We start from the raw sequence: 22,163 nt of genomic DNA, 5'->3' as shown, positions 1-22,163 counted from the left end.
ACACACTGGGGCTTAAAATCAAGATGTGGCCACACCTGCCCTCCAGCCCACCTTAGGCATTCACTGGGTGTATGTTCATGTGGAATGCTCAGGTGGGCGGGCGCGAGGTGCCGGGACCTGGGAAGGACTAAAGGGTGGGGATCAGACAGGGACTGAAGGGAGCATTCCAAAATACACCGTGTCGATCCAAATGGGATTCAGATGATTGTTATATGGGGCATTCTGACTGATATAAACGGCACAAATATCATCCACCCACGATGTGGGGGATCTGGCCACAACAGACAATGTCCAGGGAATTTTATCACATATCTACATCTACTTGTATGCATGATGTTTTTAGGGGATATGCATACCCACTCAACCGTCCCTCCCCTTTCGGAAAAGGGGTAAATGTTTGCTATTCTTACTCAAAGATCTTCTTTGTTCTTGAATAATTTTAACGCTAAGCCTGAAAAGCAGTCATGAGCCTCAGCTTGTCCTGATAGTGGGGGATACAGAAATCTGCAACACGGGGAGTGACCTTTTCTTTAGCATTTAATATAATGCTTGTACTACCATAGCAGGTCTAATTGCCCAGTCATGCAGTCCCAATGGAAAAATCCATTGAAAAAAAAAAAATCATTGAGATAGGGCCGGAAAAATGTGTCAAAGGTGTTTTGATTGGTAAAAGAAAAATGTGTCCTAACTGAACAACAAAGTGAAAGGGCAGCCCATTCCTCACACAGACATGCATGGGTGTGGCTATGGCATGAGTGACATATACAGGTGCGCCTCCATCCTCCAGGGCAGTCACCAGAAAACCAATACAGTCCAAAATGTCACCCAAGCCCATCCAAGCATGCCATCCATTCCCAAAATAGCATTGTTCCAGACACACAAAATTAAATGAAATCAAATTAATAAAATGAACAAATCCACAAAAATACTATGTCTGGACAGCATAGACAGTACCAGGGTGCAGCTGAGTTCAACAAAGACATTTGCATCAGTACTATTAGATGTTTTCCACAGTAGTTTGTCTCTGCATCACTTTTGTTACCAGTTTTGAAAACTAGTATCATCAGGGCAAACTAGAGGAAATTAGGGGAATTTGTAAATGTTCATTAATGGTGTGTGCCTGAATGTTCTCTCCCTGGGGCTCTGGTCAGCCAATGGACCGGGAGCTGTGTTGGCTGAGTGAATGAGGTTTCCCCAAAGGAATAGCTCTCTCTTCACCTCTGGCTACCTGCACTGGCAACAAAACCAACGATCACCAAACTCTCTGTGGACTGTCTCTTCAAGTGGGGGTAAACCTTAAAAGTAATGAGCCATTCGATCATCCTGCTATGCTGTTATAAAAGGGGAGCCCTGTTATGTGCATATTTTACTATATACAAACATGGAGCATGGAAGCATGGAAAGGGAAAAAGAAAAAAGCCAAGAGGCCAAGGTAACTCGATTCTTAACTATAATTAGTTCAGTAAATCCTTGGCTGCACACAGGATTGCTGTCAAACTCTAGAAATACGACATTGCTACTACATGGGTGAGTGTAACAGTCAGGCTGTCATTATGCTCTATTCATCCCTAACCTACATCTAAACAAAACAAAGAAAGAATCCCAATTGCATGGACAGGCTCCTCATTCACAGAGACCAGGAGCCCAGCCGGCCCATTTGGAATTGAGAGAAAATGAAAACAAATGAGTACCTAGTGTTTTGAATAATAACAACAGATAATCTTGTTTCAAGCCCCAATGTGGAGAGAAAGACAAGAAGCCTTACAGTGGACGAGGTGAAAGCAGTCGAGAGAGAACGCCAGAGTACTGCTCTAACTGTAGTAGTGGGCGGTGTAGTGGAGGGATTTGTGCCAAAAACAGAGGTCAGAAGGTGGACATTATCGGCCATTTTGGTGAGGCAGTGGTTTCCTGCCCCAAAATGAAGGGGAAGCCAAAATAATGTGCAGCCTTTAGTGTCACCTTGAAGCTGAGATTACACCCTCTTGCCTGCTGCCTCAGACCCAGGCCCAGAATGGAGATGCTTTAGTCACACTTGCCGGATGAGGCCTTAAGCATTTACATAGAAGCCGCAGGGGTCGCCCTGTATTAACATACCTCGCCTGCACCAATGCTAAACAGTCACTATGGGTGGCTCATCAAAATGGAAATTATTACCTTAAGGAAACTGACAGGAATCATGCCGGGGTGTTTGATAATAAAAGACTGGATCGAGGGCAAATCATTGTGTGTCACTTTTCTATAGTTTTACAGGGAGGTGACAAGAAGCTAAATAATACTGTATGTATGCCCCACACTGTGATGATCCCTGCAGTGTATTTTATTGGCCAGATTGCAGAGGGGACTATGGTCACATGAATTATAAGTCTTAGACATAAAGAAAGTGTCATTTTGCATGAAAACGCACTTCTACTTTTTGGATGGGATGCTAATAGATTTCGGACTCTTGAGACAAACATCTAATAGAGATGGCAGGAGTTTGCTTTGGCCAGTAAGAACATAAGGTGTAATCTAGCTTTCTTTCCCAACGTTACACGAATGCAGAGCAGAGCATGCAGGCTCATTCAGAACCAGGCAGAAAACGTTAAGAGGGCAACCATGCACATGCACCGAAACAGCCCAGTCTTTCTGCATCGGCCAGAGCTTTTCATCAATAGAATCTCATTTTTAAATTAAAAGTGTTCTGGTGGATCTTGTGGATATATCGTGTTTGACTTATTTAGTAATATTAAGGTGCTGTGCTATCATTATGAAGCCGCTGTGTGTATCTGCTCTATGATAACATTATTCATGAATATCAATGCTATTTATCTTACGGTTCCCTTCAAGAACCTCCATTATTTGGTTGTCAATGTTTTATGTGTATGTGTGGGAAGCAGGCTTAGTGAATAATAAATTATGATTTGATCGAGTGTCATGGCTGCCAGGGAAAGTAAACAGAAGTCACTCTACAAAACCCAGTTTCACCATTGGACAATAAGTATTCTGAGCAGCCGCTAACCAACAGCAAATGTGATATTGAAGTCATTAAATTGTTATTGATCCACACAACACTGTAAATGGCATCCCTTGACGGTTGCTTGAAATCACCATGGAACCCAATCAGGCCCAATCAGGTATAATTTTGTCAGTAATGGATGGCTGTAAACAAGATGGCAGGAACACTGGCTGTATATGCACACTTAATACTTCATTCGGCATAGGCATTTGCACTCCGAGACTCAAGAAGCAGGGCAGCATTTGAAGGAATTGGAACACAAATTACACAAACAAATGAACCACGCAAGGACAAACGTGTTCAAATCAAAGAAAGTTTAGGAAAAAAGAAATAAAACAAGGACGAAACAACACACAAAACAACACTGTAACTACAATATGAAAGGAAAAGTTTCAAATTAGGAAAAGGTTTGAGTTGGGAAAACTCTGAGAAACCAAGGAAGGAGGACAAATGTCAAACAACAAAATAAGGAAGAAGGCAGAAAAAGAAAAGATCAGCACGGCCAAACAGATTTTGGTACAGGCATGCACGCGCAATTACAATTTCCCATCATGCACCAGACTTGTCATTTCCAACATGCTGGGTTTCCATTTTACATGCAAGAAAAGCCTTTTTGGTGCAGAAGCAATACCAAAGGATGCAAAACGAGAAAAGGCCCCACAATGCAAACAGAAAATTAAAAGTATAACAAAACCCGAGCTAAGCGGGTTTGCTTTCATCATTTCTTCCTTGGACCAAAGTTAAAATAAAAAAAAAAAAAAATCTTGCATAATCATTTAGCTTTTTTGATTAGGATTTCAAATTAGTAATGAATTTAATTTTAAAACAGCTACTTTTTTTGCAAACATGTTGATTGTTTTCTTTTTCAAATGTGGGTTAAAAAAAGTAAAAAAGAAAAAACACACCAACCTTCTCGAAGCTCTGAGGGATGTAAAGGGGTTGATGCAGAACACAATGACATGAGGAGAAGAGAAAAATAGGGGAAACACAGAGAGAGTAAAAAAAGCCACCTCAAGGTGTTTAGCTGCTGCTACCTTTCCCTGCAGCTATGCTTGGTTCACCCTGGCTACCCTCACCCTGATTACCAGTGACACCCGAACTTGAAAGTACACTTGCCACCCCCCATTTTTTTCATTAAACTTTGTAAGAAAAATAATCAGTTTTACCCCAGTGGCCCTCGCTTGGAGAGGCACCACCGGCGCCAAATCAAGTGTACCATAGTCATAATTCAAAAATTTCACAAGCTTTATAGCCTTTTAAAAGCCACAAGGAGAGGCTCCTGTGGTGGCTGCATTTGCTTTTGTTAGAGAAGAATAAACCAAATAAAGAATAAAATAAAGCGAAAAATAATGAGAGATAGAAAAGAAAAAGACACAGTTTGGGCTGAAATTAGCAGCTGTGGTTTTCAGGACAGTTCCAGTAAATGTGGCTAATCAGACGTGCAGTCATTATGGTTTGAATCCAAATTAAGGCCTAATTTTGGGAGTTTAGTAAGTTTTTGTTTTGTTTGGGGTTTCATACCGCAGCTGCTAATCTCAAGTGCAATTTGCTCCGTGAACAAAACATAGTCAACATCAAAGTTTCAGAATTGATTGACAAAAGTTAACTGAAAACAGACAGAGGTTGACACCATCAAGGCATAACAGGTGTGTCACATTGTGTGTAAGTCCCTATGGGCAGTCATGACCCTGGTGCGCCCCCTTTTCAAAGCATGCTGATGGAGCCAGTGTTCATGGAGATTGCATGAATTGTTGAACATGATTTCAAGCTGGCGTGTATTCGATCCAAATATGGCTAAATATCCCTGTGCTGTGTCATTATGTACATAATGTTCCCATTATTCGTAGTTAATGATTGTAAAATGCTCTGCTGAGAATCTCTTTATAACATTATATGAGCCAATAGTTATGCTTGATGTTAAGTATGGCTGCATTAGAGAGAAGACAGACTATGGCCTTGAGAAAAATGCTCCCAACAAAACAGACTAATCTTGACAAATCATTTTATACCTCCGTCTCCACTCTGATTTTCTCCTTTAAGCCGCTGCTTCACAGGCTATGATAATAGCGATAATAATGAAAAAGCAGCTCTCTGACCCATTTTACAATGTCACAGAACTGAATAATTTATTGGGAACAAAGTTATTTGGTACACAGCAGAGGGTACAAACTGACTAGATACCGAAGCATCTTTATTTAATATGTGCAATATAAATAATACATGTAGAAAATGCATCTGCTTCAATTTATTAAAGCTCCCTCAACAGGGCTGCGTTGTCATTTGGCATTAGTGGTACGGCTTTTGTCTTTATTGGCCATTTCCTATGAAACTAGATGTTCCTCATAACTGATCGTTTTTAAGATGTTGACTTGGGCCAAGATTGCAACTGACGGTAAAAAGCTTTTAGTGAAAATACCCCCGAGCAAAAACGGGAATGGTAAAGATATATGCTCCAGGACACAAAAATATCAGGTCTTTGTAGACTTCATGTAACAAACCATTTCATGAAATACATTTTTCTTTCAATTCAACATTATGTAGTCCTTTCCCCAAAAAAATACTCAAAGGGTCGGGGTTAAGATTTTGATTGATAGCACTAATACCTTGCCTTTCAATCAAAATCCAAGACTTACCGTTCTTTTTCAGCACCTGCAAAAACTATGATTATTATTAAAGTAGTTCTTCCCAGCTCTTTTTGGGGGTTCCATAGCTTACGGAAGGGGAGCACACAATTACAGATAAAAAAGGTGTCTTGCAACCCATAAGGTAAAGACATACGGCTTGTTGTGCTACACATTTCCTTCCAAGTGAGTTGGGGCCGGCATTAAAAGACACAAAATGGAGCATAACATCACAGAGAAGAACGTTAGTTGGTCAATTATATTTTTTACATGTGGAAATTTCAGTGCATATGAAATTACATTTATGGGCAGGCAATGCTACGCTAAAATATTTATATCTTACTTGAGTATTTTGCAAAATACATTACTGGCCTATAATGGAAGCAATTATCATTTGTTAAGCTCAACAGTGATGGTATACTAAAGCTGAGCGGATATTTGTTACGTCAGAATGGGTGGATGTTTAGATTTATTTGTCCTGGATCTGTGGTCGGGTTGCTTCCTACCTCGCACATAAAGGTTAGCAGGGGACGAGTAACGCACGCCTTCCACATTAGACGCCACGCACTCGTACTTCCCCTGGTCCGTCTCCTCGCTGTTCTCAATCTGCAAGGCACCTGCCAACGGAAAAAGTTCACACACACACAGAGAAAGAGAGAGAGAAAAAAAACAGTTAGTGACGACACATGGAAGAGCAAGTCTGAAAATCTTAAGTCTTCTGCGACAGGTGCAGCGTTGTGGAAAGGCTATGAACAAAGAAAAATGTCAAACTGTACAAAATGCACCAAATTACACAGATAGACAGATACTTTAGTCTTGTGTCTATGCTCTTTAGTTACATGTTCTATACCATCTTACCTAAAAACATAAACAACTGTCAGGCCACTTTTAACAGATCAAAACATAGTGACTGATATTCACACAAAAACAAAAGCAAATTTTATATACTGTAGTTGTGGCTTATTTTGTCAACATCATAAATCTGCTAAAAATAAAACTGCGCACAAAAATGTATAGTACCTCCATCATCAGCCATAAAGTGAGGGTGGCATAAAGTGCGCATCAAATCCGTCACTACTGCTGTATGTACATGTGGGGAAAAGTATGTATTTTGAACATCCAAATGAACTAAGTACAGAGGGAGTATGTGGAGCTGAGGTCTGATGGAGGTGAATGCTGGGGCGTCAGATCATTCCTTGTTAGTGCTGTGTTGACGGTGCTTCCTGATGATATCATTAGGGCTGTGGCTGGCTCAGCAGACAGAGTGCAGCCCCGCTCTGCCTGACAAACACTACACCCGTGCTCGTTAGCGTTTAGCCAGGAAGCATCAATACACCAGCACCGCAGCCTGCAATGCTTTGTAATATACCATAACCTACTTCATCACAACTGTAATCCCACAAAACAATAACGTACAGGGCTGCTGTGCTGGAACACTGCTCTAATAACGCTGCTGCTTTAGATGCGTGACAAATGAGAGCATTCACTTCCCTTAATTAAACTGAAAATGTAAGTCATGCATCCACCTTTGCTTTAAGATGCAGAATACTTCTATTCCATTCTTCAGCTTAGATCATTGGCTCTGCCCAGGAGAGCTGGGCTTCTGGCACAGAGCTTATAAAGCAAATGAAAACGTGTACCTGCCGAGTACAGGTGGTGGCATCTGTGCTATGCGTTTTGCAGAGATGTGACTTGGATGGGTTTGATGTGTGCTTGGAACTGCAAATGCCAGGCTGATGGCAGGTGGGTTGGAATGCGCTCAGACGCCTGGTGCTTGAGCACCGCAGAGACCACACACTGAGGTATGTGTGAAGTTCAACTCCAGGTGGACGCTCCAGAACGCACTGCCAGCAGCTCGTCAGCTCTACTCCCTGCTCACTGTTGTAAAAATGCTGCCTGAACAAGATCGACAAGAGAACCATACTTTCACTGCTTTGTAAAACTAGGGCCTCTATAGTCACTGACTACTCCAACAGAGTTTTTAACAATAGTATTGGCAAAAGAATAAAGCACTTTATGTACTTTTTGGTGGACAAAAAGAACATTCACTGCGTCACGGTTCAGTGTTTAACCATAGGGACAATACAGAGAGCATCTTACTCAAGGACATTTAAACAGGACACCCTGATGATGATGGACACATGAGCTGCTGTGGGAACAGAGACAACATCTCCCTGACTGTCCATTTGTCAAGTGTGTCACCAGCAGTTATAGGTCACACAAAATATATGGTCATGTTCTTTTACAACATTTCACATTTTAAAACAGCATGCCTAATTTCTATAAATAATCCAAATAGAGCACCCTGTAAAACACTGTTTCCGTGTGGGACAATTACTCCAGATTTGAGGCAAAGTGACCCTTTCTTCCCACCAACACTCTAATCTGCTCTGTTAGCCTCTATTGGCCGTCCAGCAGCACTTGGACAGCCATCATCCATTCGATAAAGAAGGCAGTAATGGGCACTGGGCGTGGACATTTGTCCCAGCCCAGACAGCTGTCCTGGTTAACCGCGTAGCACGCCTCAGGCTCATCTGATGAGGAGGTCTGCAGTACCACTGAGCCATGATAACAGAGAGGGCCGCCTGCAAAGGAGTCCCACAAATAAATACTCATGAAGGGCAACTCAGTTTCTCCAAAAGACATAGCTGTGCTCAAATGTTGTGCCATAAATCCATTATATCGGATAGGCATCAACTGTTAAATGGCCTAACAATAGATAACCTGTGTTTATTCTATTATTCTATTTCATTGGCTGTGGGTAAAGCCTATCTCAACAACTCTGGGTCTTCCTGTTTCAATTACAATAATGTGCAAAATAATACACTCTTATTTAAGTAATTTGCACATTCACAACCTGGATAGTGGGATGACAGGAAGGACATGATGCCTTAACTCTATCGATGTCCTTATTATTTGACATGATCTACAATCTTCTTTTACAGTTTCATGTGTGGCAAGGCTCTGAAATTATATGTTAATATAGTAGACAAGTGACAGCCCAATCAAAGAGTTTGGCCCGATTGAGTTGAAGAGAGTGACTGCGTTGGATACCCAGATGAGGGGATAACCAAAAAGCAAGCAGAGGCCGGCATGGATGATTGATTCAAAGAGCGCTCCAAGCTGTGGTCTCCCCAACCCTCATCACTGCTGTGTAGCCGCTTTACTGTGCGCACCCCCCAGTCCCATTTGTGTAATTCAATTAGTGTGCTCCAGCCAGCCTTGATTGATTTGTTTAGGCGATCAACAAAATGGCTGGCCAAATCCCCCTTCCTCGCTCCTCTTCTCTGCTGCTGTCCAATGCCACGCTGTCCCTTTTCATTATTGTATCACTCATTTCCTTGTCCCTTATTAGTTTCACATTTCTCACTGTGTGTTTAAACCCGACTATTATGAGCCGGTACAGTAAGGGGTAGAAATAATTAACCACATAACTCAAACTGAGGTGAAAGAAGTCACATAAGGACACGTAGGCAGAAGTTTTAATAACTAACAGAGAGTGAGCCGGAATAAACTCCTGACAGCCATTTCCAGAACTGGTCTTTCGTTGGTCGGTTTGATCCTTATGCTGTCATGTGAGCACCCTCTGCTCCCACCCCAAGGTCATTATAGCACCCAGGCACAGCAGGGCGCCTCACGTGTGTTGTCTTTGTTGTCACTGCCCATCTGGTGCCTTGTAACGCTCCCATGAAATCAGTAATGATGCAGGTAGGGAGTCGAGACAGTTTTCACAATGTTACATCTTCAACAAACGAGAATCTGACAAATGTGAGGGCTTTTAACTGGAATTTCTTATTACGCAAAACTGACTCCTGTGAGCTTTAAGCCAAGTTATGATACTGTTACCTCAACAAAAACATACCTGGAGCTGTGTTTTGTTTCACTCACACATGTTTGGACAACCCTTTATTATTAGTCTGTCTATATCTCCAAAGCTCTGTGCCACCTTGTGATGTCATGTAGTGGTATTTTTCAAGTTAACAGCTACCTTTTACCTTTAGTTCAGTAGAGATTGGCAATTCCAGGGCTGAAAATATAAAAATTATTCTGGTGAAGGTGTATGAAGTTAAAAAATAGTGGAGCACTTAGCTGTATTACCACATGGCAACACAAGGAACAGAGTGTTTTTCTGTTTGGAGAACTCAGACTAAATATGCAGGCCTTGTGTGTTGAACATGTGTGAAACTTGAAACAAAACAGAACTCCAGGTATGTCTGTGATGAGGAAACAACATTATAGAACAACATAGATCAGAATACAACAAAATCTGATTCATATTTCCCTTTGTCTCCAAATTCAAAAGCGTATAGTCAAACGCAAAATCGGTCTTTTTTCGTGCCGCTTATCTCATTATGCAAATACAGAGTTCATAAGTCACGCCCGCTTTCATTTGACACAATATGATTTATGAGATCTTATTCACAGAGAGCCAATACAAATGCAAGGCTTAGGTCTCCCCACAGGAAAGAAATGTATAAATGTACGGATGTAGGGTGTAGAGCTTTTTAAATGGCTGATGATGGAGGAACCCTGCTAGATTTTTGTAGACTGGGACATCCTCTGCACTGTCAAGTTGAGCAAACAAGCACTGAATATTATACTTACCTGTATAACCAATCCCTAAAAATCACATACTTAGGTTTTTACTATTACTTTGTGATCTCAAATGTTTTTGGTTTATTTGACTTTGACTAAATGGTGCATGAAATCAATTTGCAATATATTCAAGTTGTAGGAGATATAAAGATTTAGACAATGAAAATGTCAGTCACATAAATAAAACATTGTATATTTTGACTTTTTACATTTTTTTTGTAACATCAATCTATGTGTAAGCTTAAACTAAACACGAGGAAACTAGTTTACAACTGGATTTGAACTTTAAAAAAGCATACTAAATTGTTCTTTACAAATAAATGATCAAGGCAAACAACTTGTAAGTGTTTCATTTCATTAGGCCTTCTTTGCAAATAGAGCTAAAGGAGCACAGTATCTCCACCATCCCCCCGACTCCACCTAAATGTCAGAAGCATAAAGCACACACACAGCCTTGTAATAGCCACCCCCTCTCCTTCCCCGGTGCATTCAATCGCCCTATCGCGGCACCATAAGCACCCATTGAGCGAGGTAAAGCTAGTAGAACACACACGGCCGACAGTGGTGGAAGAAATGGCACATTAGCAGTGACAGAGGACACAGAAATGTCAAACACATGAGATCACACAGACAGAATGTGCAGATAACACCGGACACGAATACAAATGAATAATTGATGGTGAAAGGACAGGAAGGCCCTTTTCCTTGTTTATTTTTAAGGGGGAGGTTGATTTCATGTTTTAGAATGTGTGATTATGTTTGGTTATGCAGCAGTTTAAAGTGACCCTCTTTTAAATCCCACTTTTCTCACAGCTTACCTTTAATTGGGGTACCCTCTGGAGGAGACACAAAGATGAGGACACAGCATTAGTTTAGTTAAAAGTTATTTACAGATTAGTTAGTGGGGACTTTGGCTAAAGGTTGGATCTTTGGAACGAGGTTAGGAAAGAAAAGACTGGATCATTTATAAGGGAACTTTATAATATCGCACCTCCCATTGTTGATATGACAAACAAAGAGAAACAGATCAGACATAAGATAAGATAACTGCCTAAATTTCAACCTTGCCTGCTACTACTGGCCACTACATGTTGATGTAATTTTGGAGATATTATTTTAATGTCAAGCCATCTAGAATTATAGAGGTTTTTATTATACTAAAATCATGTAAACAATATGTAATTTGCATTGCTGGTTTGTACTGTTGTTCTGTTTTTTAACTACTAGTATACTGAGTTTATTTTATTTCTAATGTGATGTCTTTTATTTTGTCTTTTTTTATTACTTGTTATTACTATTCTATATTGCACCATATGTTGTTTACTGACAGCTTTTTCTGATTCATTGTTCTGAGGGTGCATTCTTACATAGTTGCAAAAAAGCATGATAAAATTTAACACACCGGCTCAAACATATTTCCTAGTGCCCAATCTAACGTGAGAACTGAAAGAGAGCTCTGGACTCAGCGCGACATGGTTTGTATAAGCCATTTCCGAGGCAACTGACCTTGAATAATAGGTCAATAAAACAGTTAACAGTTGCCGCCATTCCATAAACTGACTATCTTTGCGGAATAAACTCGCTCAAGGACCTCACTGGACGCTCAAGCTCAGTTTCAGGGCATGCCTTCAGGCTGCAGCAAAGTGAAAGGCAAAGCATTCAAGTTGTTATTTACGGAAGATGTTTTAAAGCTCCTTAACTGTGACAGATAGACTCTCCGCCTCCCTCTCGCTTGGTCATCCCCCTCCCTGATTTTTCCATTGTATCATCTGACTGTTTATTTCTCTATTCTTTTGTTTATTACAGGCCTGGATCGGGTTAGGGCCTTGACGGTGAGCCAGAAACCACATTAAGCTCAGTAAAATCATGTGCTTTTTTCCACCAGGCAATGGATGGCGGGTTGTTGAAATATTGTGGTCCTATAATGTAAATTGTACTCCTACAGACATGTTTAGAGTGGGCAGCAGAACCATCCATTTACAAGTGCAACTGAGTATCCCTGTTTGCATGTCCGTTAGTTCCACTTTTAGATTTAATGGTGCACTTTGTCACTTTTTGGTTGGGGGTCCATCACCTGCTTGTTTCTATGGGTACAGCTTTACTCTGGAATGTTGCACAGTATGACATTCAACAGCTCTAACTTACATTTACTAAGTTACAGGTGGTTTTACTACAAGAAGAAAAGCATTTGATGGAAAAGTTACACAATGCACCTTTAAATATGTCAGCCCTATAACCCATTTGACAAAAACCTGGAAGCAAAGGCGTATAGGTCTGATAACTAGGGACACACTGATCCCGTTTTTTCAGTTCCAATGATGATATCGATACTATGACTTTAAGTATTTGCTGATATCCAGTTCACTGATAACTCTGTAGGAACAGAAAATGGCACAATTTCCTTAAAACACAGTTAACTTATTACAAAAGAGATCCAATTGTGTTATGCAACTGTTATTTGTCTTTCACATCACTAAAGAAGCCCTTAATATAAATACAAGTTAAAACATTATCAGACTTTCTAGGCCAAAATCAGTCTGTAAATAGTCTGATTCTAGTCTAATTAAAGCCCCGGGCAGGATATCTGCTGAACTGATATCAGGAAACGAATACTTGATTTAGCTAGTTTTTCAGTACTGATGCCCAGTATCGGTATCGGTACATCCCTACAAGTAATGGTTACACTGTTTATGCTCACTACATGTATTCACACATTAACTGTGTGTAAGAAATTTGTTCTAATATCAAGAAGATTTAGGCTTAGGTCACAATGTTTTAAAATGTCATTGTATTTATATTTATGAATATGGTAGCTTCCTTTGTCATACCAGCAGGTGGGAGGCACTACATTGAAGTTCTGTCTGGTTTGGCAGGTACCTATAATTTTCTTATTTATAAACATGCTTTTCTGTGGCATTTGAAGTACTGGTAAAGAGCAGAAAGGTAATAAAGGTCCTATATTAAGCAAAATTATCTTGCTTTAAGTCATGTTGTAATGCTGTTACCTCATCTAAAACATACCTGACGTTGTGTTTTGTTTCATTCACACAAATATTTGAGTGATCCTACATTATTAATCTGTCGACATCTCCAAAGCTCAAAATGTTGTGTTCCACTTTGTGATGTCATGTAGTAATAGTTTTCAAGTTAAGAGCTACTTTTTACCTTTAATTCAGTAAAGATTTCCAATTCCAGGGCTGAAATTATCTAAATTATTCTAGTGAATGTTGTATGAAGTTTTAAAACACAGTGGAGCACCTCCTCTATTATCACATGACATCACAAGTTGGAACAGAAGTATTTCCCATTTGAGAGAATGAAACAAAATACAACTTCAGGTATGTTTTTGATGTGGAAATAACATTATAACAGATCAGAAAATAGCATAATATCGGCCCTTTAAAGAGAAGTTTACCGTTTCATAAAATTTATGAGTATACATTTGTTGATAAAATTTTGCCACGGATTATCATGATCAAATTGAGCCCTATGCAGTACATGTTTATGACTACACTAAGAATAACTGAAAAACCAGACAAAACAGTAACATTTATTTGTCCAACCATTTTAGCGATCACAGTATCACAATGAGAAGGGCTGGGCAGGTTATTTTGTTATGGTGTTAGCATTTGAGAAGAGGCTGCAGGAAGCTCTAGGTTTATGTAGTTTTAGACTGGTTTTAGTTGGGGTGGATAAGTTAAGGTTAGTTGAGGCTTAGGTTAGACTAAGGTTAGGCTAAAGTTAGGGTTAGGTTAATAAAGCAGGTTGATCAGGTGTAAAATTATCATGGGAAAAAGTGTCAGGAGTGGGTGTAAATAAAATGGGTTGAATTAAAATTAAATTAAGGTTAAACTCAAACACAAGAAATAAAAAATCAATAATGCTCCTTCATTTCTTTTACTCTTCTGCGGGCACCATATCAAATTAGTTGCTGCATTTTATCATTCAGATTGCAATATGACATCGTTTTGGGACTAGGGGCCGAATTTGTAGCCAACCACATTTTTAATAGCTTTATAAAGACCTGAGATTGCCTACAGCTTTTCAGTCTGCTCAGGCCAGACGGTATCAAGATACAATGGCAAATCCACCTGTGTTGGGCACACAGCCTAGTGACCATAAGCCCCTCTTTAAAGCTTTTGGTCAGCCAGAGGTTGATCAGCTTACGGTGACAATGACCTCAAAATACCTCCATAGGCCACTGACCTCCTCACATTATCAAATACAGCATGATTCTCTGCACTGAAAGCCCCAGCTGTTTTGTCCGACAAGCCTCCAAATATTAAAAATGTGAGTGAAGGACATCTCTGGACTGGCTTGTGGCAGTGTGGCGATGCCCATCTGTGTGTGGGGCAGACAAGGTGGCGTGATTGGCTCGGTGTCAGAGTGACCAGCGCTCGGAGGGCATCTGGCTGACCTTCTCAACGCCACAGACACCCATCTTAAAGCCCACAGGGGTCACAGCGGGGCCCGGCATCAGCCTGAAGAGATGCCACATCCACAGAGGAGAGAGCCCACCCCCACTGCGCCGCTTTGATGTCCGCAAATATGACTCATTTTCATTCCATTTAGGATGAAGTATAATAAAACTCCGTGTGACTTCTGTCAAAACTGTGCATAAATCAGACCTGGATGAAAGTGCTGTCTCTAAACCTGTGTATAAAGTCACAGGATAATCTTTCCCAAAGTGAGCTCCTCCCATCCGCTCACTGTCTCTCAGGCGTGTGCTTAATCAGTTGTGGTTGACAAGGCCAGCGAGGGCTTGGGGTCTGCAGCCACAGGGACTGGGGTAGAAATGTCAGGCTCCCTCCACACCTCCAGAGAAGCTCCTCAGGGGACTTCTGCGCAAATATCACTGCCCCCGCCAGCACAGCACGCACTGGCACATAAGTAAGCAGTCAGCCCGCCCGGCCCCTACCTAACGGCCGCGTAGTGATCTTTGAGTTTATGGATTAAAATGTGCTAATGTTGTCTTTTGTCTCCAGGGAAGGTGTAGATCAGGTTATACTGTATTAGAAGCACACATGAGGTAGATTGATATTTATGAGCTGAAAAGGAAATCTGTCTATTCAAATACCAATTCACATATCTCTCCTGAAGTTATTATTTGTAGCTAACTATCAAACTCCACTCCTACCCACCGCATTGGAAAGTATGTCAGTAATAAATCAAAACAATGCCTAAACTAACTCATAAGAAGGATTCCATTTTTGCTTTGAAAATAAGAGCAAAACTGTAAAAAAAAAAACAGGCATGATTAACTAAAGGAGGCTGCAGTACATCTACATAAATCATATCTAACAAGTATTACATAAAAATACTAGGGCAAAAATGCAACCTCTCCAAAGTAATATCACCTTACAGGGCCCGGGTACAGAAACAAGGAAAAGCAATTTCCTCATACGGGACTACATACACAGAATCTGAACTAAAAGAAACATATTTCCATCTCAAGACTGACAGCTCCAAAGCTCAGAGGGGGTAGAGAATGCAGCCAAATGTAAGCTAACCTCCAGGAGAGACATAGCTAGAGGTTTTTGGTGAGTGAATATGTGGGCCAATCTGCGACGCAAAAAAAAAAAAAAAGAAAATATTTGACTAAGACAGAAAAGTAAACACCGCCCGCTCATGGAATCTCATAGTGTTCAGAGATGGCCATGTTTTTGTAGAGGCCTTCACCTGGAAATAACTCAACATACTCCAAGATTCTATCCACTATCTACACTTTCCAAGGATATTTTCAGACTGCAAGGTGGATATTGTGAAATGTGAGGGCTAAAAATGACCCTTTACTTGCACAGTATAGCTTTAAAATATGGGAGGTAGTGTCCAGTGAAGAAATAATTACATTGGAGTCCAACAGAGTCCAATTATTTTCTCAAAGACAGAAGAAAGGAAGACTAACAGACTAAAATGTGGATACACGTAGGTTATATTTAATGAGGAAAAATAGCGTAACTTTCCCCATAAATCTTAATGCCATTGAATACATTAAGGAGGCTGCCCAGTTGTCTTCCAAACTATTTGACCTTGAAACCCCTACCTCACAAAAAGTACTGAAGTAAGATAAAGTTTTGTTTGGAGACAGTGCAAAACAAAACAAAATAAAAGGATGTGGAACAGAACTTGATAAAAAAAAAAAAAAAAAGCATTGAGGGAGCGTGAGGGCAAGGAGAGAGCATGGGATACATGCATTTTTGGAAAGTAGTTGAAATATGCCATCTGCTTCAAGGAGAGTGGGTGGGCTTTCTAGGCTAAAGCAAGAGACTTACCAATGGTATCTGCAAAATGAAAGTACAAGAAAATAATTAAGTTTAGTCTTGTATAAGTTTAATTTACATTTTGTGTTATTTGAATATTAGCAGTGTTTTATTTGAGATTTTGAGGTTCTTGGTTTTAAATTAGTGTTATCCATTCTGACCGAGTGAAATGTCATGAATACTCTGATGCCACTTGAAGTACATCAGAGTTTCAGACATATAGACACATGAAAACATACAAAAAATAGAACAAGCCAGCAGTTTTATAGACAGGACACAGACAGTTCAGACACATAGACAGATGTATCAAATAGACAGGGACAGACAATTTCCCAAAACCTATTCTGAAGGCAATATATTCAGAAATACCAAGGCAAAGCAGTTCTTTAGAATAGCAGAAAGAATAGTGTGGCCTCCTGATAGATAATGAATAAAGAGTTATGTGCCCATAAGAAGTCAACAGATATGTGTGTCATCTAGTCTGATTTAAAACAAATCAAATACAAGCCATTCGATTTTTCCAAATGGTGACAAGTTAGACTGACCTAAAATATCTAGCCCTTATTGCCCAGGGCTACTCCAAGCTTGGCTCTTAATTAGCTCCATAATTAGGCTCTGTGCTGTCCTAGGCCTCAGTGGGGTTTAATCAATGGGAACAAGACAACACATCCACTACAGAGCTCTGTCACCAGAATACAGACTTTGAATTCATTGCCTGCTATGACACACTGGCAAGCTGCTGTGAATCATTTGATCTTGCCTCGTGATTGCACACTATGTCATAAGTAATCAATTATACAACTTTTTTTTCCCATTTGACTGTGAATCTACTTCTAGGTCCAGAAAATACAATGTTTTTACAGTCTGAACAATAACAAAAGTAGGTGAGGCTTACCTGAACGTAGTTGTTTGATTCGCCCTTCACTGGCACTAGGGTCAATGGGCAGGAAATCCTTGTACCATGTGATCTCGGGGTCAGGATTGCCGCTGGCCGCACACAGCATAGTGGCAGTTCGGGTCCGCTCCACCACTTTGAGTTGGGGGCCCATGTCGATGTTGGGGAAACCCTGAGGCAGCAGATCCTCTGTAAGAAACAAACAAAGCAAATAGTTATCTTCTGCTATAAAGTTACAAAAACACTCAGCAATTACCAGTAGTTGCTAATAATTTGAATGCTACATTAGGAGTAATGTTCAAACTATTAGCACTAAGAGGACATGTATTACAGCATATTCTTTGATTGTAACAGTTACGGACAATCTATCTCTCCCATTTCTCCTTGAGAGATGCACGATTATCCATGATCCAAGGCCTGACCTGTGTGCAGATGTGACTCTATATCTCTACATCTTTATAGGCTGATTTGTATATCTGTGACACTAACCATAGGCAGTGCACTTCTTCTCAGTGCAGCATAACATAGAATCTAATCCTTTCCATATCTGAAGACGATGTTCTATAAATACTCCCTGGCTGCTAATCTCTGTGCGGCCTGAGCACTTATTTCACAGTTAAGATATGAGAGCATGTATATTACAACCATTGTTCCCTCTCAGAGCCTCATGAGGCTGCCTCTCACAGGGCAATTAGTGCGATGGGTCAAAGCTGCGTGACCCTCCTCACAGAGCAGCCACAGCACTGAGTCAGTGTGAGATGATCAGATCCGAGGGGGAACTACCCACGGCTCTTATATGCATCACAAGCCCAAGGTCAGCCTGTTCTCAGAAGATCGACTGACTAAGACTCGGCCAGTAGCACCGCGCAGGTCGCCCTTCATCTGGAGAGCGGGTGACCTCATGTCCACTCTGCTACACGGCTAGAGCATTGTTGTCACCCTGGGAGCACTAAATTAAGGATCATTAGTGCAATAATTGTAGATTTATTTTGAGAATTGTATGGCTGTGGTGACAAGGTCAGTGACTTGATTAGATAATTTTAGACTGTGCAATTATAAGATTTATAAACAGTATTCTTTATCACACATCCATCTCCTGTCACTGTATGAAGTACAGTGGTTTGGATTCATTCAGAAGGGATGAAGAAGGTAGTAAGCAGGAGGTCCAGTTTGATTGCTTCTACTGTAACTAAAACTGACATCTGCAAAGCACAATGAATATTTCATAGCTGGCTTCAAAGAAGCACTGGCATTTACACAGTTTTAGGCTCTGCGCTGTATCCTCTTTATCGAATATTCATAATCATCCCCTGTATAATCGCTTAGCAACCTGCCCTGGAGCTCAGGAAAGTAAGCCACCCATTCATTTAGAAACGCCAGAACGTACAACTACTTTAGGAACGGAAAGCTCACAGCTGTACTAAAAACACATCCAGAAACTGAAGATGGATCTGCTGACACTGTGTACCGTTTAAGAATAATTTCAAACTATGTGCAAAACATTAAAGACATGGAACCCCAGAGCAAAGGTCAAAACCCATGTGCAAGTGGCTTTGTGACAAACAAAAGTGTTCCTCGCGATAGTGGTGAATGAAGAGCTAGTAAAAGCCTTTAAAGATAATACAAGGGGCTGATGCTATCTGCACAGCTGCTCCGACCTGATACAGCGCCAATGGTTTCCTGAAGAAATGAGAACTACGCTGGTTACTTACTTCTACAAGAATAGACTCTGATAGCATCTCTTTCTCCTGAAGCTTACAGGCTCCATCGATAAAGGCACCCATGCAAAAATAAATAGATCACTCATCGGGGAGTGTTACTGGAGGGTTAGCTATAGCCTGTCGGGGAAGGAGAGGAGGCCAGCAATGACATGAGGCTGATAGGATCCCAGGAATTCCCAAAGGGCTGCTTCCCACATAATGCTGTAGCAATTGCTTTTGTGATGGGGACCAGGCCTTCGCTGCAATGACAAATCTTTACAGGGCCAAGATGAATTAGTGTGTTCGCTCCATTGGTCAATAATGTAGAGTATATTTTGCCTGGAGCAGATTTCGTCACTTTTAGTCAATTTGATTTGACATTCACACACATTCATGGCATTATGTTGGAGAATCTGTGTGACATCTATTGTGGCAGTGGCATGCCTGGATAAAAGGAATGTTGGGAAAAATGCTAAATCAAAATGCAGAAATTAGTTTAAAGATCCTATGTTACACAAAACTGACTCCTGTGAGCTTTTAGCCATGTTAGAATGTTGATACCTCCTCAAAAAACACAAATTATAACATAGATCAGAAAATAGCGTAATTTAAAATAAGGAAAATCTCTTATAATACCAACTGGCGCTCAAGTTATAATTGGGCATTAACAATTTTGTGCCAGTTTCAAGTCTGTGTAAATAGATGTATAACAGTCCCAGACAAAATGGCAAAGAATTTAATAATCCTTAACAACAGTGAGGAGAAAGACAGTTCAGAAAAGAAAAAAAATACAAAAAAACAACTTTATTAATCATACTCCCAAGCAGACCACAGGTGCAAAACTAAATCTAAAGGCGAGTTTTAATCTTCCAAACAACACTGCCTGAGACTCCTTTGTTGTGCCACCTCATTTTCTTAAGTGCTCTAAAAAGCCCCCAGGTGCACCCCACTGAAGCAGAAGAAACACTCAAATCCAGGGTTAGAATGGTGACTAGCAGGCACACAGCTTATATACCTGCCCACTGTGATCAATAGTATGTGAAGCTAAGGGAGGGGGCTTTTAAGAGATGAAAGTTTAATAATGCAGAAAAACACTATTTATCAAAACATTCACAATTACAAATACGAATGTTCAGAAATGGCTGATTTAGTTGTAGGTTCAGTGTAAGTTAAGCAGGGTGTTTGTAAAAGTCCTCGGTTGAACCATTTCAATATTACTGCACACAATAGTGACAGGTGCAAAGCTTTCAATCAACCACTGGATAATCGCTAATCAGCTAATGTCCTCACATATCCTTGTTTTCTATTATTTTTGTGTACCCGTTCCATTTAAGTGGTTGTCGGCACAATACTGCACACTACAGTGAACTATACTTGTGCGTTTATTGTGACCATGAAATTAATGGATTTTGAGGCAATTTCAACTTCTTTGTGTTCATATATTTTCAGAAAACAGGGGTAATAGGTACTTAGAGTGCACCAGTGCCATATATGCCATTCAATATAAGAGAGCTCTTTCTTTGTTTTGTTTTTTTTTTGGCTATGATGATAAGATTTAACATGTAAAAGGTTACATTTATGACTTCTATGACTCAGTGTTTCATTCTGCTGTTTATTTGTGACAGGTCATGTTTTGTTTTTTTTACAATATAGTACAGCAATATGTCGAACTTCAGTATTTGTTATTGTAACAAGGCCTAGCCACATACACATGTATATATATATTAATACATGGGAGAGCCAGAGCACTTATCTAATGCAATAACTACCTTTACAATCTCCATCCTTTTATAATATTGAAAAATATAGTCTGTAAGCTTTACATTGCACTGGCAAAATTGCTTCTACAAACTAAACAGCCATCCATTTTTGACAGCACTTTTGATAGTCACTCATACAAATACACCCATTATCTCGTACAATGGAAAAAGCACTACACTGGAAAATGCACGTCTTCCTGAGAGTTCCACTAATGCCCTGGGATGCGCTGCCGTCCCCCGCACATATTACCCATATTATTATTTTCACTTACTGAAATGATTTAATTTCATCAGCAGCATAATCAGGTTAACTGATTACCCAGAGCCACAGCACAGACACTGGCTTTAAGCAGAGATGTGCGTTAATACCACAGAGGGCACTGCAGGAGGAGGAGAGAAAGAGGAGGGAAAGTAGAAAACAGAGAGGATAAAATAACATCTATTAGCCATAACATTATGACCACCTGCTTGATACTGGAAACCATATTATGTGTTATGACTAAATAGTTAATGTATTGCAGTTATACAGTGGTTTTGTTAATAATGTGAACCAGTTGTGTTCAGTAACGTTATGGTAAATATTTTATATAGCACATTTCCACCTTCAAGCTACCAAAAGTGCTTTTCATCAAAGAACCACTGACCCACACACACATTCATGTACCAGTGTATGCAGACACTACGGGCAAGGTGGGCTGAGTGTCGTCCACAAGGACACAACAACAACATTCATATGTGGGAGCAGGAATCACACTGCCAACCTGTGGGTCTGTGGATTCGATTGAGCGGTCAGGCTCAACCAATGCTGTTTATGCCAGTAGCGGGATTCGAACCGCCAACCTTCAGACCAGTCGACACCGGGGCCGCTCAAGCGGTAACGGAGAGAAACAGGGGCAGATTTTTTACATTCAAATAGCTCTTATTCAGAAACTAGAGGGACTATTGAAATAAGTAAGGTATTAGAATGTAGGAAAGAGTTAACACTCCAAGAGGGTAAAGTTAACCCTGTGATATTCTTTCAAGTTGTTGACAAAAAATTTTAAAACTCATGTTGGTAACGGAGGGAATGAAATATGCAGCACTTTTTGGGCAATAAATACAAACAGCGATAACTAGCGGTTCTCACTTACATATCCTTAACAAACTGGTTTGAATATTTGCTTCATATAGTTTTCTACCATATGGTACAAGATTAGGTTTAAAAACCTCTTACTTTTTGAGTAATGAGATTTTTTATTAAGAAAGGTCATGGTAACGGAGGGGAAATTGTGCAAGCAAGTAGAAGGTGCATGATTTTACATAATTTGGCAGCTTTTTTCTTCAGAATACTTTAATA

At 40.3% G+C, this 22,163-nt stretch overlaps 1 protein-coding gene across 1 annotated transcript in view; it reads right to left on the bottom strand.

Annotated features, from left to right (window-relative positions):
• The window catches only part of ptprsa (protein tyrosine phosphatase receptor type Sa), a 250,934-nt gene that overhangs the window by 74,113 nt on the left and 154,658 nt on the right, over positions 1-22,163 (bottom strand). The window contains exons 6-7 of the mRNA XM_055164546.1: positions 17,368-17,556; positions 6,123-6,233 (exon numbers count right to left, since the gene is read on the bottom strand). Coding sequence (XP_055020521.1) covers positions 6,123-6,233; positions 17,368-17,556 — 300 coding nt within the window. The remainder of the gene's footprint in view (positions 1-6,122; positions 6,234-17,367; positions 17,557-22,163) is intronic.

The sequence above is a fragment of the Boleophthalmus pectinirostris genome, unplaced genomic scaffold (assembly GCF_026225935.1).
Source record: "Boleophthalmus pectinirostris isolate CB_2022bp ecotype Guang Dong unplaced genomic scaffold, ASM2622593v1 HiC_scaffold_7, whole genome shotgun sequence".
NCBI lineage: Eukaryota > Metazoa > Chordata > Actinopteri > Gobiiformes > Gobiidae > Boleophthalmus > Boleophthalmus pectinirostris.
This window is presented reverse-complemented; position numbering and strand designations above follow the sequence as displayed.